Source organism: Manis pentadactyla, chromosome 7 (genome assembly GCF_030020395.1).
Source record: "Manis pentadactyla isolate mManPen7 chromosome 7, mManPen7.hap1, whole genome shotgun sequence".
NCBI lineage: Eukaryota > Metazoa > Chordata > Mammalia > Pholidota > Manidae > Manis > Manis pentadactyla.
Genome location: NC_080025.1, coordinates 53,359,501 through 53,373,471, shown reverse-complemented (window position 1 = coordinate 53,373,471; position 13,971 = coordinate 53,359,501). Strand labels below are relative to the sequence as shown.

The 13,971-nt window shown below is 43.4% G+C and overlaps 1 protein-coding gene across 3 annotated transcripts in view; it reads left to right on the top strand.

The window, feature by feature from the left end:
- POU6F2 (POU class 6 homeobox 2) overlaps window positions 1–13,971 on the top strand; it is a 475,695-nt gene that overhangs the window by 446,825 nt on the left and 14,899 nt on the right. For all 3 annotated transcript variants that reach the window (XM_057504392.1, XM_036918925.2, XM_036918926.2), the window contains exons 7-8: window positions 712–918; window positions 12,781–12,949. In XM_057504392.1, the coding sequence (XP_057360375.1) occupies window positions 712–918; window positions 12,781–12,949 (376 nt within the window). The remainder of the gene's footprint in view (window positions 1–711; window positions 919–12,780; window positions 12,950–13,971) is intronic.

Here is a 13,971-nt window from a genome sequence, read left to right as displayed (position 1 = left end):
GCATGTTTAAAGCTTCAGGTGTTGGTAGCCATGTCATCTCTATTTTAAGAGTTTTGAACGTTTGTTTGTGACTCTAATCCTCTCAGGCCTTCAGCAAGCATAGGCTCCTTGACTGTCATCACAGAACCAGCAGGTGGTTCAGCTGGGAATGGAGTCCTGCCTCCCTGACTCCAGAACCTGGGCTCCCAAGCACCATGAACACTGGGTGCTGAGGCCCCCAATCCTGCCAGGGTGTCAAGGAGCTAACCCCTGACCTTGAGAGGAGAGCAGGATGTGGGTGAAAGGAAGGAAGGATGGAGAGAGCAGAGGCAAGGATGTGAAGGAGCGTGCTCCTGTGGGGAAAGGGTGCAGCCCCCCACCTAGGCAAGGGCCCCAAGAAGCCTACCCTCCATCTGGCTCTGAGCAGATGTCTGTGCTGCTCTGGCAGAAATCACGTTATGCCCACACCAGAGCTTGATATTGTTTTAGGATCAGATGTTTTCCCCCTTCCCTCTATCCACTTCCTCCATGACATGGGGTGATGTGTGATTTTTCTCTCCCACAGATGCTCATCCCCTGCCTCCCCTCCACCTCAGTGTCTCCAGAGCCATTCAGATTCTGAACGGGCTCTCGGGGAGCCTGCTACAGAGACCATGGCATGAGTGCTCTTGAGTTACATGTGCAGATGCTGAGCAGAGCCCAATGCCTCACCTTTGGGCCTGTCTCTTGCAGATTATTGGGACCATCCCTCTGATGCCAAATCCGGGACCATCAAGCCAGGCAACAGGCGGCACTCAGGGCCTTCAAGTGCAGCCAATCACTCCCCAGCTCCTGACAAATGCTCAGGGCCAGATCATCGCCACAGTCATTGGGAACCAGATCCTGCCAGTGATCAACACCCAGGGCATCACGCTGTCACCCATTAAACCCGGCCAGCAGGTAAGCCCCCGGGGCCCCTGTCCTTACCACCCTCCTTCTGTTTGGTCTCAATCAATGAAAAGTCATTTTTAAACGACAAAATAGTTAATCCCACTAATCCTAAACTATCAATACTAATCAAAAAACAAGGAGCTTTATTTTTCATTCCCAATGAATATGGGTGATAACCAGAAAGCTCTCTAATTTAAAAATATGGATACATTAAATTACAGAGACAGTGACTTAAAATTCAATAGGGATGTGTTGTTACTTATCTATGCCTATGATACTTTCAATTTTCAGACAATTTTAAAAGGGGTCAAGAAGAAATCAAGACTACTTATGTCTTAACTGTAAATGAAAAAAAAAAATTATTGAACACCAAACATTCCCAATGTGATGCTGCTGAAAAATGAGCAGAGCCCGTTGTGCGATGAAGCAGAGAATGTGCTCTCATAAGGCAGGTGTGCACAAAGCTTAGTATCATCCCAGAGATGGGGTGACCACTTTGTCCAGAGATTTTTGAGTTCTTACAGAGAAAATGGTTTGGAGACTGAGCCTTGATGGATGAGGAAGCATTCTCCAGGTAAATGATGAGCACAGTGTTGTAGGCAGTGGAATCTGGAGGAACAGCGAGGGGAAAATGGGAAGGAGAAGAGTGAAACAGAAGCAAGTTTCCTGTGATTAGAGCACAGAGGGAGGCTGAAGACAGTCATGGAAAGGGCTCTATAATCAAGCTGAAAAGGGTGGACTTTGTTTCTGTGTTATCTTGAGCACATTACACATCATCTTGTGCCCAGTTTCCTCATCTGTAAAATGGGGATAACCAGTGCCTACCCCACAGAGCAGTTGTGAGGATTAAATGAGTTAATATACATATGAAGTGGGTAAAATAGTGCCTGGCACACAGCAAGCACTTATATCGTCATGATAATGGTAGTGATGATTTACCCTGGGAATCTACAGGAGATATTTAAAGAGAGGACTAGCATGCTCAGCTTCGTTTTTCAAGAAAGCAACTCTGGTAGCAGATGGAGGTTGGCCTGAAGTGGTGAAACGTCTATTGTAAACAAAGCATTTAGGAAACTGCAGTGAAACACAAATAGGAATTCATGTGAGCATGCACTAGGTAGTGGAAACGAAGGGTCTGGAATCATAGCGGAGTTCAGGACAGGAGCTGAGAGGCATGAGTACATACACAGTAGCTGAGAGCAAATAAGAAAGCAAGGGGGGGAGGGCAAGAAGGAAGATGAGGGGGTCGTCTTGGAAACATCAGCTTTTAAGGAATGGAAGAGGAAGGAAGAGAGAGAAGAAATGGCTGGGTCTGTAGAAGTGGAACCCAGAGTGTGAGGTTCTGGCATCCAAGAATTTTTTTAAACTAGCAAGTAGACAACAGAGTCAAAAGCTACAGAGATGAAATCAGGGAGAGCTATGCAGAAACATCAATTCCTCTATTTATTGTAACATTTTATTGAAGTCTGGATCATCTCTGTTGGAAACAGTTTGAAACAAGTAAGTGGACGAGTTAAGAAGCAAGGTGATGGGCAAGTTAGAGGGCACATGACAACGGACAGGGAGCGGAGAGAAAGATGAGTCCTGACAGTGAGCATGTGACCAAGGGAATGGCTTCGTGTGTTGCTAGGAAGCTGTATAATGTAAAGCATTTAGCATGCAAATAAAACACAAAGGAAATGGGAAGAAGAAAGCACTGATAACATCAGTCATCATTCATCTGCAAGGAACTGAAAGGATCCTTCCAGAGACCTCAGCCATTTGGCTTCTGATCCAACATAAAAACAGTCCATTCTTGGTGGCAAAGGCTATGCTTGGAAATCCATTTGCTTGTACAATATACGTAAAAAAATCCACTTCATATGAATATTTATTGACTGCCTACTATTTGTCAAGCCCCTGAAAGCTAGGCTGGTGGACAAGACCCATACCATGAATGAGCCTTTCCTTCATGGAGTTTGCCGTCTACTGAGGGAGATGGACATTCATCAAAGACTTGCACAAATATGACTTCAGATCTGCAGTTAATTCCATGGGGGTGTAGTGAGGGGATCTATGAGAGTGTCCAGCAAGGGGACCTCCTCCAGGGAGGGGGTCAACACCAGGAAAATCCAAGCCAGATCTGAACACACGTCCCAGAGACTGAGACCTCTGTCTTACCCCCATACTCGCCCTAAACCAGAGTCACTGCCTGGTTAGCCACTGCCTGGGGAGCTGAAGTGCCCAGCCACCCTCCTCCCCTTCAGCTTTACCACAGGCAGCAGGGCGGTCTCTGCCAAACATGCCATTGAGGGCTTCCTCCCCCACCCCACCTCCTGCCCCATCTCTCAGCTGGATTCTTTCACTATTTGCAAGACCCATTGGATTGTTTTACCTTCTGAATAGTTCCCCAAATAAGACAAGTTTCTCTATCCTTCATTGGCTTTGCAAGCCCTAGTTTTATCTGTTCAGATTTATGTTAAAAATTATCTGTAGGAGGAAAAATGAGGACAACAGCCTATTTTCCTACTATCTGCCAAAAACTATTTCTGTCAACAAAGCCAAGTTGTAAATTGCCAGAAAGGTGATGAATAAATTAGAAATCATCAGTATTTATAACAAAGTAGCTCTTAACTCTCACCTTGAATTTCAAAGAAGGGTGTTTGGGTGACAGACTGTTGCTGGTACATAAAATCACAGCTCTAGATTTGAGGTAGTGTGATTTTAATCCAGAAGGACCTAACCAAAATACGGAAAATAAGAGGCAGACACGGTGCCGCTCCTCAATTTCTTGCCCACAGCAGACATTATTAATCTATTCCTGCAATCTCTCTCATGAGCACAGACACAACTCAGAAACTTTCTCTCATAACAGAAGTCACACCTGTTCGCCCCTGGAATTAAACCTCTTTACCACTGTGGGAACATCTGGCCGTCTGCTGGTCTAACCACCATGAATGTCCCCTTCACTGTAGAATTGGAGACCTAGTGACTGGGAAGAAACAGCCAGCCTCTTGTCTGTCTTGCAAATCCAGTTACATCCAACATCCCAGAGAACAGGACTCTCGTCACCAGTGTACATGCACGCACCTCTCATGCATGTGCCTGCTGACCGAACACATGAACACAGCAGAAAAGAGTGAGAGCCCACCTTCCATGTGAACAGTAGGTGCTCACTGGCCTTTTCCTCTTGTTCAAGGCATGTGCTTGTGGTCTAACCTCATCCCAGAAAAATCAAGGGAGCTGATGGTGAACCTGGTCAGGAGTATCAGGGAGATAGTGGAAAGAGGTGAATGACTATCACTATTTCTTGGCATCAGCTCTGGTTGAAACACCTTGGAACAGGTAGTAAAGTTAACAAGTTTAGTGAAGCAACAGGAGATGCACTAGTCTAAGGCCTGGATATAAAGCTGGGAATCTGAGGACAGCAGATCATAAAATTCCCAGAGCCCAAAAGTAAAAAGCTCAGAGCTGGAGATAGAAAAATAGTGGTCTTCAATTTTTTCTTTAAATATGACCCTTTACATTGAACAAATATACTATGGACAACCACTAAAAAATAAAGGATTTCTATCATACAGTAGAGAAGTTTCTCAGTTTATTCTTTCATGTGATTTATGAGGAATGCTTGATCTCAGAAGAGCACAGTTCCAACACTAAAACCCATCATAAATTACAGGAGCAGAGAGTTCCCTAACTCATACTCAGAAGGAAGTCCATTTTCATGGAGTGAAGTACAGGGCTTGTGGACTGGATAACCTGGGGCATTTTGTTTTAATTTAATAAAAAATAATTACATCTTTAACCTTTACCTCTGCCTACCATTAATTGAAAGAGCCTGAATAAAATCTGGAAGTGGAATGTCAAGTACTCTAGATGATGATTTGTTCCTGCAAAGTTTGGATTGTATGAAGGATTGAGAACCTGCAAAGTTATCATCTGTAATAAAAACAAAATTTTTTTTTAAATATATACCAGGATCCAATTGCCCTCAATATAGCTTCCACAATAACCCATCAGAGATCCTTGGTGAGCAATATAAGAAGATAAAAGCCAGAAAAGGACTAGATACAAAAGAGAGAGACAGAGATAGATAAGTATCTTTCCATACATGTAAAAAATTACTTAATACAAAACATTCGGTGAAGATTGAAAGTAGCCATTTGTTCCCTCTATGGGATTCCGCAGTGACTGTGGATTATGATGAACTCCTCCCAAAATCAGAATGCCCCAGATCCCCAGGCATTTTTTGCCCTGACTATCCTGTGACAATGAATTAATCATTTCTGCATAAGCAGCACAGACATCATTCTCGTGTATATTTATTCTTCCCTTGACTAAGTCCAAAAAAAAAAAATTGTGGGAGTTTTTAGTGTAATTAAGGGGGTAGAAACAGTTGAAAGAAAAATGTTGCAATTTGTAAAAACAAAGCATGGAATCTTTCCAGATATTAAACACCACAGCTATAATGTTGGAAACTGCCATACATGAAGGCACTCAGTTTCTCTCCAAAAAGTGATCTTGGTGCTGATAGAAAGCAAAGGAAGGTGGTACATTTAAACTCACTGTCTAACATGCCACATGATTATCCAAACCCTTTCATTTTTTTCAAGCAAGTATTTACTTGAACACATCAGTGGTTCCCAATTTTTTCTTGGAGCCACCCAGAATGAGACATAAAGGAGGCATTTCCACCCACCAGAGATCTAAAATAGTGTGGGGGTTTTCCTAGGTGAAAGAAATGTATATTAGTGACCCCAATAGAAGACAGCCCTTTGACCCTCTAGCCACGCATCTGGGCATGTCACCTCCCTCGTCAACTTTGTCACTCCCTGCCAAGCCCAGCTGACATGCGGCATGCTCCCTGCATGCTCTGTGCCCCTGGCCTGGAATTCGCTTTCCACCTTCTCTGTCTGGCAAACTCCTGCCACTGTCCCACAGTCCAGGATCCCTTCTTCGTGACACTTTCCTGCACCATTCACTCATCTTTGCTTTCCCCAGACCCCAGTGATTTTCATCAGACTGTACTATCATTAAGGAGTCTGCCCCGAAAAGGCAGGGACCAGACCCTGTCTGGGACCCAGCTAACAGTGGGTGTTCAGTCAGTTGTGTTCGTTTAATTGCTGCCAAAGTATAGTGTTTCTATGTCCAGGACACCTTCATCCCAGAGACACACTACCAGAGAAGCCCAGCTTGGGCCCTCCTGTGACTTTCCAATGATGTGTCTTCTCTCATTTTCCAGTATGTTCTAAGTTAGTGCCTGCAGACAGCTTACAAAAATCTTCCACACCGCACTGTCCTATTTCTTTGCTGAATATCAACCCCTCCCTCTTGCCAAACTCTCCCATGTCATTATCTCAACTACATTTAATCCCCTCATTTCCGCTCAGCACCAAAATCTGACTCCTGTCTCATCATTGTCCCTGCTTAGCCCTGGTTGGTGTCCCAGCTGTGTTTTAGGACTGCCTTGGTCTCCCCTGCCTGTACCTGGGCATCTCCCCCAAATACTGTTCTGATTCAGACTTTCCTGAAGTTTCTCGAGACTATTGATGCTTCTCCCATACTTGGTCCCCTGCAGACCGGAGGTGTTTGAAAGGAGCCTTACGTTTTGAGGCTCTTCCTCCTGTTTAAGTTAAAGAGATGTTTCAGCATCATGGACTAGAGCTGGAAGGAAAACCCAGGGAGTGTCCCGAACCCCACCAAAAGGATAACTCCATCCTTGCTTTTTCAAACTTTCTGCAAAGATGACTAAAATCTGCCCTGGATACCACATTCCGGGTCCTTAAAATGTATCAAGTTACATTGTCCTGATGTCCACACTAGATCTTCCAGTAAATCTAGCCCCTACACTCTTGTCCTGTCCACTGCAGAAGGAACACCCAATAACGCTCAGGCACCCAGGCAGCCTCCCTGTTAGTCAAGGTTCTTATTAAATCTGGGCTCTCACGTCTCTTGTCTAGACATAATAAATCCACTTTCTTTACCCTTTTTGTAAGAGAAGCTCCTTCCAAGATCTTGTGGGGTCCGCCATCCAGCAACAGCACATGGGAACTTGTTAGAGATGCAAATTCTTGAGCCCCACCTGGACCTACTGTATCAGACACCTGGGGGTGGAGCCCAGGGATCTGTGCTTTAATGGCCCCTCCAAGGGATTCTGACAAATGCTAAATCTTGACAACCGCTGATTTAATTTCCCCTCAAGCTAATATAAGGTACACAGTGCTCAGCAAAATGCCAGCCAGGACAGGGAGGGGAGTCACAGCGTCCCGCCTCATCTTGCTTCTGCTGGATCTCGCGGGCTGTATTCACTCTGTCCACTGCACCACGTGGCAGTTTAGCCTGTGGGTAATTATGGCTTCCTGAGAGATTTGTAAAAGGCCAGTCCTCCTCCATTTTGCCAGTGTGTATTGGAGAGGTTTTTCCTCCCTACATGAATTTCTCTGTATTTCATCGATTTGAATTTTATTGTTTATATGCATTCACTTTTCCAACGTGCCTAGCGCTCTGCATTTTGTTCTGTTTTCCGAGACACTTGTCACCCCACTTATTTTTATATCAGTCATGAATTTAATTAGAAGATGCCTTATTCCAGAAACTAAAACAGCATTAAGGATATACTGTGTTACATGGGGAGGAGCAGTGGCACAGAAAACTAAGAACGTCTTTAAAATGCGCTTGGACTTAAATCTGTTTTTGTCGAAACAGCCAGCAGTACCAGCCAGCATGGACAAAGCCAGGAAGCCAGCCTGTGAGAGGCAGCAGAGAGGATAAAGCTTTTCAGATGCTAAATCCTGTTCTTTCCTGTTTCCCATTCCCTGTGTGAGAGCGGCACCATTCCCTTCTCCTCCGATGTGCAAGCCCCAGGCTGCCCCTGCCCACTCCCTCTTTTTCGTTGACCCCTCATGCTGTCAGCCTGTGCCAGGCTGCTTGGGCTGACATAACAAAGTGCCACAGTGGCTCACACAACAGAAATTCACTGTCTCACGGCTCTGGAGGCTGGAAGTCCCAGATCAAGGCGTCAGCTAGGTCAAGGTTGGTCTCATTTTGAGGCCTCTCTTCTTGGCTGCAGGTGGCCACCTCCCCCTGGGGTCCTCACATGATCTTCCCTCTGTACCTGCCTGTGTCCTAATCTCCTCTTCTTATAAGGACGTGACTCATATTGGATGCCATCCTGCCCTAATGACCTCATTGTAAATTAGTAACCTCTTCAAAGACCCGATCTCCAAATACAGTCCCATTCGAGACACGGGGGGTTAGGACTGCAACGTGAATTTAGGGGACACAATTTAGCCCATAACACAGCTTGTTTACATCGGACTTACAGCTTAAAAAAAGGCAAGAAAGTGATTATGAGAACTTAGAATGAAATAACTCTGGCTCCTTTAGGCAGTTTAGTGGGGATATAGTGAATAAATAGAAAATCATAGAAAGGATATTGAGAAAAGTAAGTTTGGGGCACCATCAATAACCAGGATTAATTATGCTGAGCAAAGGACAGTCTACAGGTAACTCCATCTGAAGTGTGTCCCAGACTACACCAAGATCATATCACAGTTTTTTAAATAATACCCTGGCCACCTAAGAGCACCATGCTTTCTTTGAAAAAACATGAAATGTTAAATACTTTGGAACCTGTAAACAATAATCCTAAACCAGAAAAAATATTTAATTTTCATATTTAAAAAAAAAAGAGATGAGATGTGTTCACATTGCTAGCTCATGATCTACAATAGCACTTCTCAGTTTGAACACACCTCATTGTCCCCACACCCCTCAACTGGAACCCCACTGTTCCTCTGATGGAAGCACTCATCTCCAATGGCAGGCTGGAGTTGAGAGGCCATGCTGCCCAGTGGTGGGAACACTGGCTTTTGAGTCAGACTTACCTGGGTTCAAAACTCACTTATGCCAGCTGTGTGATCCCCAGTAAGCCACTTAGTCTTTTCTAAATTTCTGTCACCTCTTCTGAAATGACATCACCCATACCTCACAAAGAGGGCTAGTGCCAGGACTAAGTACAATGTATGCAAAAACCTGTAGGAAGCACCCCATAAATGGGATCCATATAGTTGTCCTCTCAAGATACTGCAATGTGATAAAACATTTACCTTTATAGGAGCTTCTAAGCTTCTCTTTCTCTCCAGGCTCCTAGTTATTCCATACCTCCCCAAATTTCTTTTTGGAAAACTATTCCAATTTTTGTGCTCTGTTACATCTGAGGTATTTATACATCAGAACTTTTGCCAGTAATTATGCAATATGAGCATATATGATTTTCACAGTTAAGTCAGTATCTGAAAAACAATATAACTAAACCTAATTAAGTAATGTTTTCTTATGCTGCTTATTTAAAGTATATTGAATTTTATGTTGAATCCCAGAGTTGTTTCCTGAAGTAGCTTACATCTCTGCTTTCTCTTTTCTTGTTTGATACATGTATACTTATGCATAAAATTTCTCAAGATAAATGCATCAAAATCATTTAACTGAGACTCTCAAAGATAGGGCTATTTTTATAGTTTGCCTGAACTATTTTTATAGTTTGCAGGTAAGAAAAATGGTACTCTGATATCCTCTTTTCCTGAAGGAAGAATTTATGAGAGAGAAGTTGATCTCCAAGCTGGTTTTGACACATACAGAAGGTTATTCTATCTGGACTTATAAGAGTTTCTAGAATTAACAAGAACATGTCTACACTGGCAATTGGAATGAGATATATGGGCTCCATTAGGATGTCACTGCTTATATAATCTCGATTCTTGATAAGTGAGGACCTTTCAGAATTTTTATTAGTTTTTCTGAGCTGTCTGGTTGAACTCTGGAGGCTTAAGCAGAACCCCAATGTTCTAAAAAAAAAAAAAGTTTACTTCAGAAGAAATATATCTTTCTTAGATTCTTAAATATCTTAGATTCATCTCTCCCTTTGATACAGACATAGAACAAGCTCTTTAAAGAAATATTTTATTTTCCTCTTGAATTTCTTCACCTGTACAGCTTAATGCATAAGCCCTAGCTTGCTTTAGTAACTTCTGAGATTTCAGCCTAGTAATTTTTTCTTTACTGAATTGCATCTGAGAAAGAAAAATTTAAATTGATTATTATCTTATCCAATTCCTTGATGGTACTTTACCACACCCAAAGTCAATAAAATATTGATGGAATGGTAAAACTGAAGACTATCTCTTGATCCAGTAACTCAAAACTGTGAAAAGCTTTGTCAAACAACAATATGCAGAAGGACAACTCAATAAGTTAGAGGGGGTAGACTGACATGTCAATATCCATCACATTTTATTAAGCAAATTAAAAATAGATTTAATCTTTAATATGTGTCCCTTACAGAATAAAATGTCCTGGATTCAGTTGTTGATTATGTGCTCAGCAGATTAGCTAATTATTTTAGACAGATGCTTGATGCATATTATTGGGTTCCATGTCAATTATAACTCTGTTCAGTTCACAGTCTAGCCTCCTCCTAGGATTGTTGAGTAACAAGAAGGCTGTCCACTTGAAATGTAACTGCAAGAAATTCTGAAGGAGGACAGAATGGCATACTGGAAAGAGCCCAGAGCTCTGGGGTGGGAGCCTGGATTCTAAATCTCAGCCAAGCCTCATGGTCTTGGGTGAGTCATCTCCTTCCCTTCCCATGATCATGCTGCGTGTCGGCCCCATGGGGATGTCATGTGAATCCAGGGAGCAAAAGCATTCCCACAAAGGACCAGAAGGGGAGACAGCTCCTTAAGCACATTTCCAAAGCAACACCTTCCTAACAATCATTTGAAGGTATAGTGCCAATTGATGGTCAAAAACTCTTTAGGGAATTAAAAAAACTGACAATCCTGAGTGTTGGCAAAGATGTAGAGCAACCGGACTTCTCATATATTATGGAGGAGAATATAAACCACCAGAACCACTTTGGTGATCAATTTGGTAGTTTCTTTAAAAGTTGAACATGCATTTATAGCATGCTCCAACTCTACTCCTAGGTATTTACATAAAAGAAATGAAAACATACCACACACAGACTTGTACATAAATGTTTCTAACTTCCTTATTTGTAATAGCCTCAAAATGGAAATAGCCCAAATATCCATCAACAGATGAGTGATAAACAATCTGTAGCATAGAGATGAATATGAATAAAGATACATACACTATAGATATATACTATATTCACTATGCAGCAATAAAAAGGAACAAACACTGATAAATGTAACAAAATAGATGAATCTCAAAAACAGTATCCAGGCAAAGAGCCAAATTAAAAAATATATATATACATGTTGTATGATTCCATTTGGAGAATCATGCCAAATGACTCCATTGTGACAAAAAGCAGATCATTGGTTGTTTGAGGCCAAGAACTGGGGGGAAATTGATTGCAAAGGGGCTTAGGGGCCTTTGTGGAATGATGGGAAGATTCTCTATCTTGATTCTGGTAGTGGTTTCACAGATGTGTACATTTGATAAAATGCATCAAACTGTATGCTTGAAATAGGTATATTTCATTAAGTGTAAATTATCTCTCAATAATGTTTCATGAAAAAATGAACACACAAACACACACATTGGAAAATGGTAAGAAATGTGAACTTGGAACATCCCAGGCTGGCACTCTGAAAAGGTGGTCAAAGATCGGTGCCTCTTGTGCAGTTGGCTCTTCCACCAAAGTTCAGGGCCTGAGCTGATTCTACGCCCAGGATGACTTCCTTTTGTAAAATCTTTGCTACACGTATGTGAATGTGGTGATGGCTATGAAAGCACTTTATAAATGGAGAAGTGCATATCGAGTCCAAAAAGATGGCCACAGCAGAGTCCAGTAGAGCACCTGTTCAGGTCCTGGGCTGCCATGTGTTAGCTTTCCGGGGTGCACAACCCGGGGGTGGAGAGAGATCCCTCTAGGCCATCCAAGTGCACCTGGACCTGAGACCATTTCCCTTCCCTCACTCCTGCACTCCTCAGCTGAGCTCCTCTCACTGGTCGTCGGGAATAAATGGACATAAAGACAGCCTTTCCTAAGCCACACTCATTTTAAAATTTTTAATTTTTACCTGTGGCATTGTGACTGAGAGCTCAAGCCCCAGGGTCAGACTTCATGTGTCCAGAACTAGCTCCTCCGCACCTGCTGGATGAACATACAAAACCCTTTCATCTCTCTGTGCCTCCACTTCCTTGTTTGCAAAAGAGGGATCAAAATAACGCCCACTTCACAGGCTGACATGAGAATGAAGTGAGAGAGGACATCAAAGTCCTTAACACAGTGTGGCACAGAGTACGAACGTGACACCTGAGAGCTGCAGATATTCCTGGATATTTTTCTCCTGACTGCCCCAACTTCTCCCTCAGTTTTCTATAGATCCCAGAGAGCATTTTTTCCCAACTCCACAGCAACCCACCCTGACTCTTTGATCTGGGAGAGCAGAAAGTTCCCATACACACTCAAGTCTAAATTGGAACTTTCCTAAAAATACCAGTTCCACAGGACAAAATGGTTGGGTGCAGCCATATCTTTACGACTGAGTTTTGCATCCCGAGTTGATTGTGAGGGCTGTATTTTATCTCTACATATTTGAGAAGCCTGTCAAACATGCTGTAATTGTATGAACAGGCAGCAAGAGTCCGGCCACATGCCATGGTCGTGAAATGTAGAAAATTGGGTGCTTCAGCAAGTCAGTAAGGGAATTAATAATAAATTTAGAATTACTAATAAAATGCCTGTCAAGGGAGCTGCAATACATTACATACAAAAAAATCCTACCTGTTGTGTAACTTCTTCCTGAGAAGTATATATTCTTGGGAATAAAATGATTCAACCCCAGTTGAAACTTCTGTTCCCTGGCATTTTCCCCTAATTTTTCATTCATTTGTGTATTTTTTACATCTCCCCTGTAGCTCCACCAGCCCTCCCAGACGTCAGTGGGTCAAGCAGCCTCCCAAAGCAACCTTCTACACTTGGCCCACAGCCAAGCATCCATGTCTCAGAGCCCCATCCGGCAGGCTTCCTCTTCCTCCTCCTCATCCTCCTCTTCTTCAGCTTTGAGCGTGGGCCAGTTAGTCAGCAGTAAGTATCCTCTCTGGCTCGGTAAAATCGTGGTGGCCTTCGTGTTGCCTGCTCACAATGCCTTCCCTTCTCTCTTTCCCTCTCTCTGTCTCTCCCTCCCTCCCTTCCCCTTCTTCTCTCCCTCCATCCCTCCCTCACTCTCTCATTCTTTAAACTGAAAGAGGAATTTTCTGGCCCTCCTAGGCCAGTAGTGGGATGAGGTCCAAGCCAAGCCAGGCAGCTCCTTAGGGAAGCAGGCCCCCTCAATGAGGGCACGGCGGGGCTGGTTTCCATCTCAAGTGTTTTCTATGTGCCGAGTCAGTCCAGCCACTTCAGAAGGGAGAACCTGATCAGCTTGCAGGGCATGAGCCACAGAGCTCAGACCTGAAATAACCAGCAACGGGCACTCAGCTGCCAGGTCAAGCTGCCTTTCTGTGTGTTTGAAGTCCCCTGCCATTCTATTTGTAGGTGTCAGAGGAAATAAAAGCGAGTGTGCCTGTGGGTGGGTGGGCGTGCGTGCCCAATGAGCTGCCTCCAGTGGCACTGGGGGGCAAGCTGCCTGGGCTGGGACTGGCTGGGAAATCTCTGAACAGCCATTCATAAAATAAAATAAGCCTGCAAGTGTGCTTCCCTGAGTAGGCCAAATGCACATGCACACACACACACACACACACACACACACACACACATATATAATTTTTGAAATAGTATTTGGCCCTATGTGAAGACAGTATACTTTGCTTGCCCTATAGAAGCCTGTTAAGATGAATGGGGCAGTGGTCTGACTTAATGTTAGTTATTCACCTTTAGGGAATCTTTTACTCATACATAAAATCACAGAATGTGCACATAGACTATAATTCTCCAGGGATCCAAAATCCAGCAGTTATAGTTTAAAGGGCTCAAGCACTGCCTGGGCATCTATGCTCCAAAACAAGGATACATGTGAATGTCTGTGTTTGGCTAAGTGTCATGAATGACCTTTTACAACAGGAATAGTAGGGATCCTCACATATCATGAGGCGAGTCTGGTAATGTGAAGT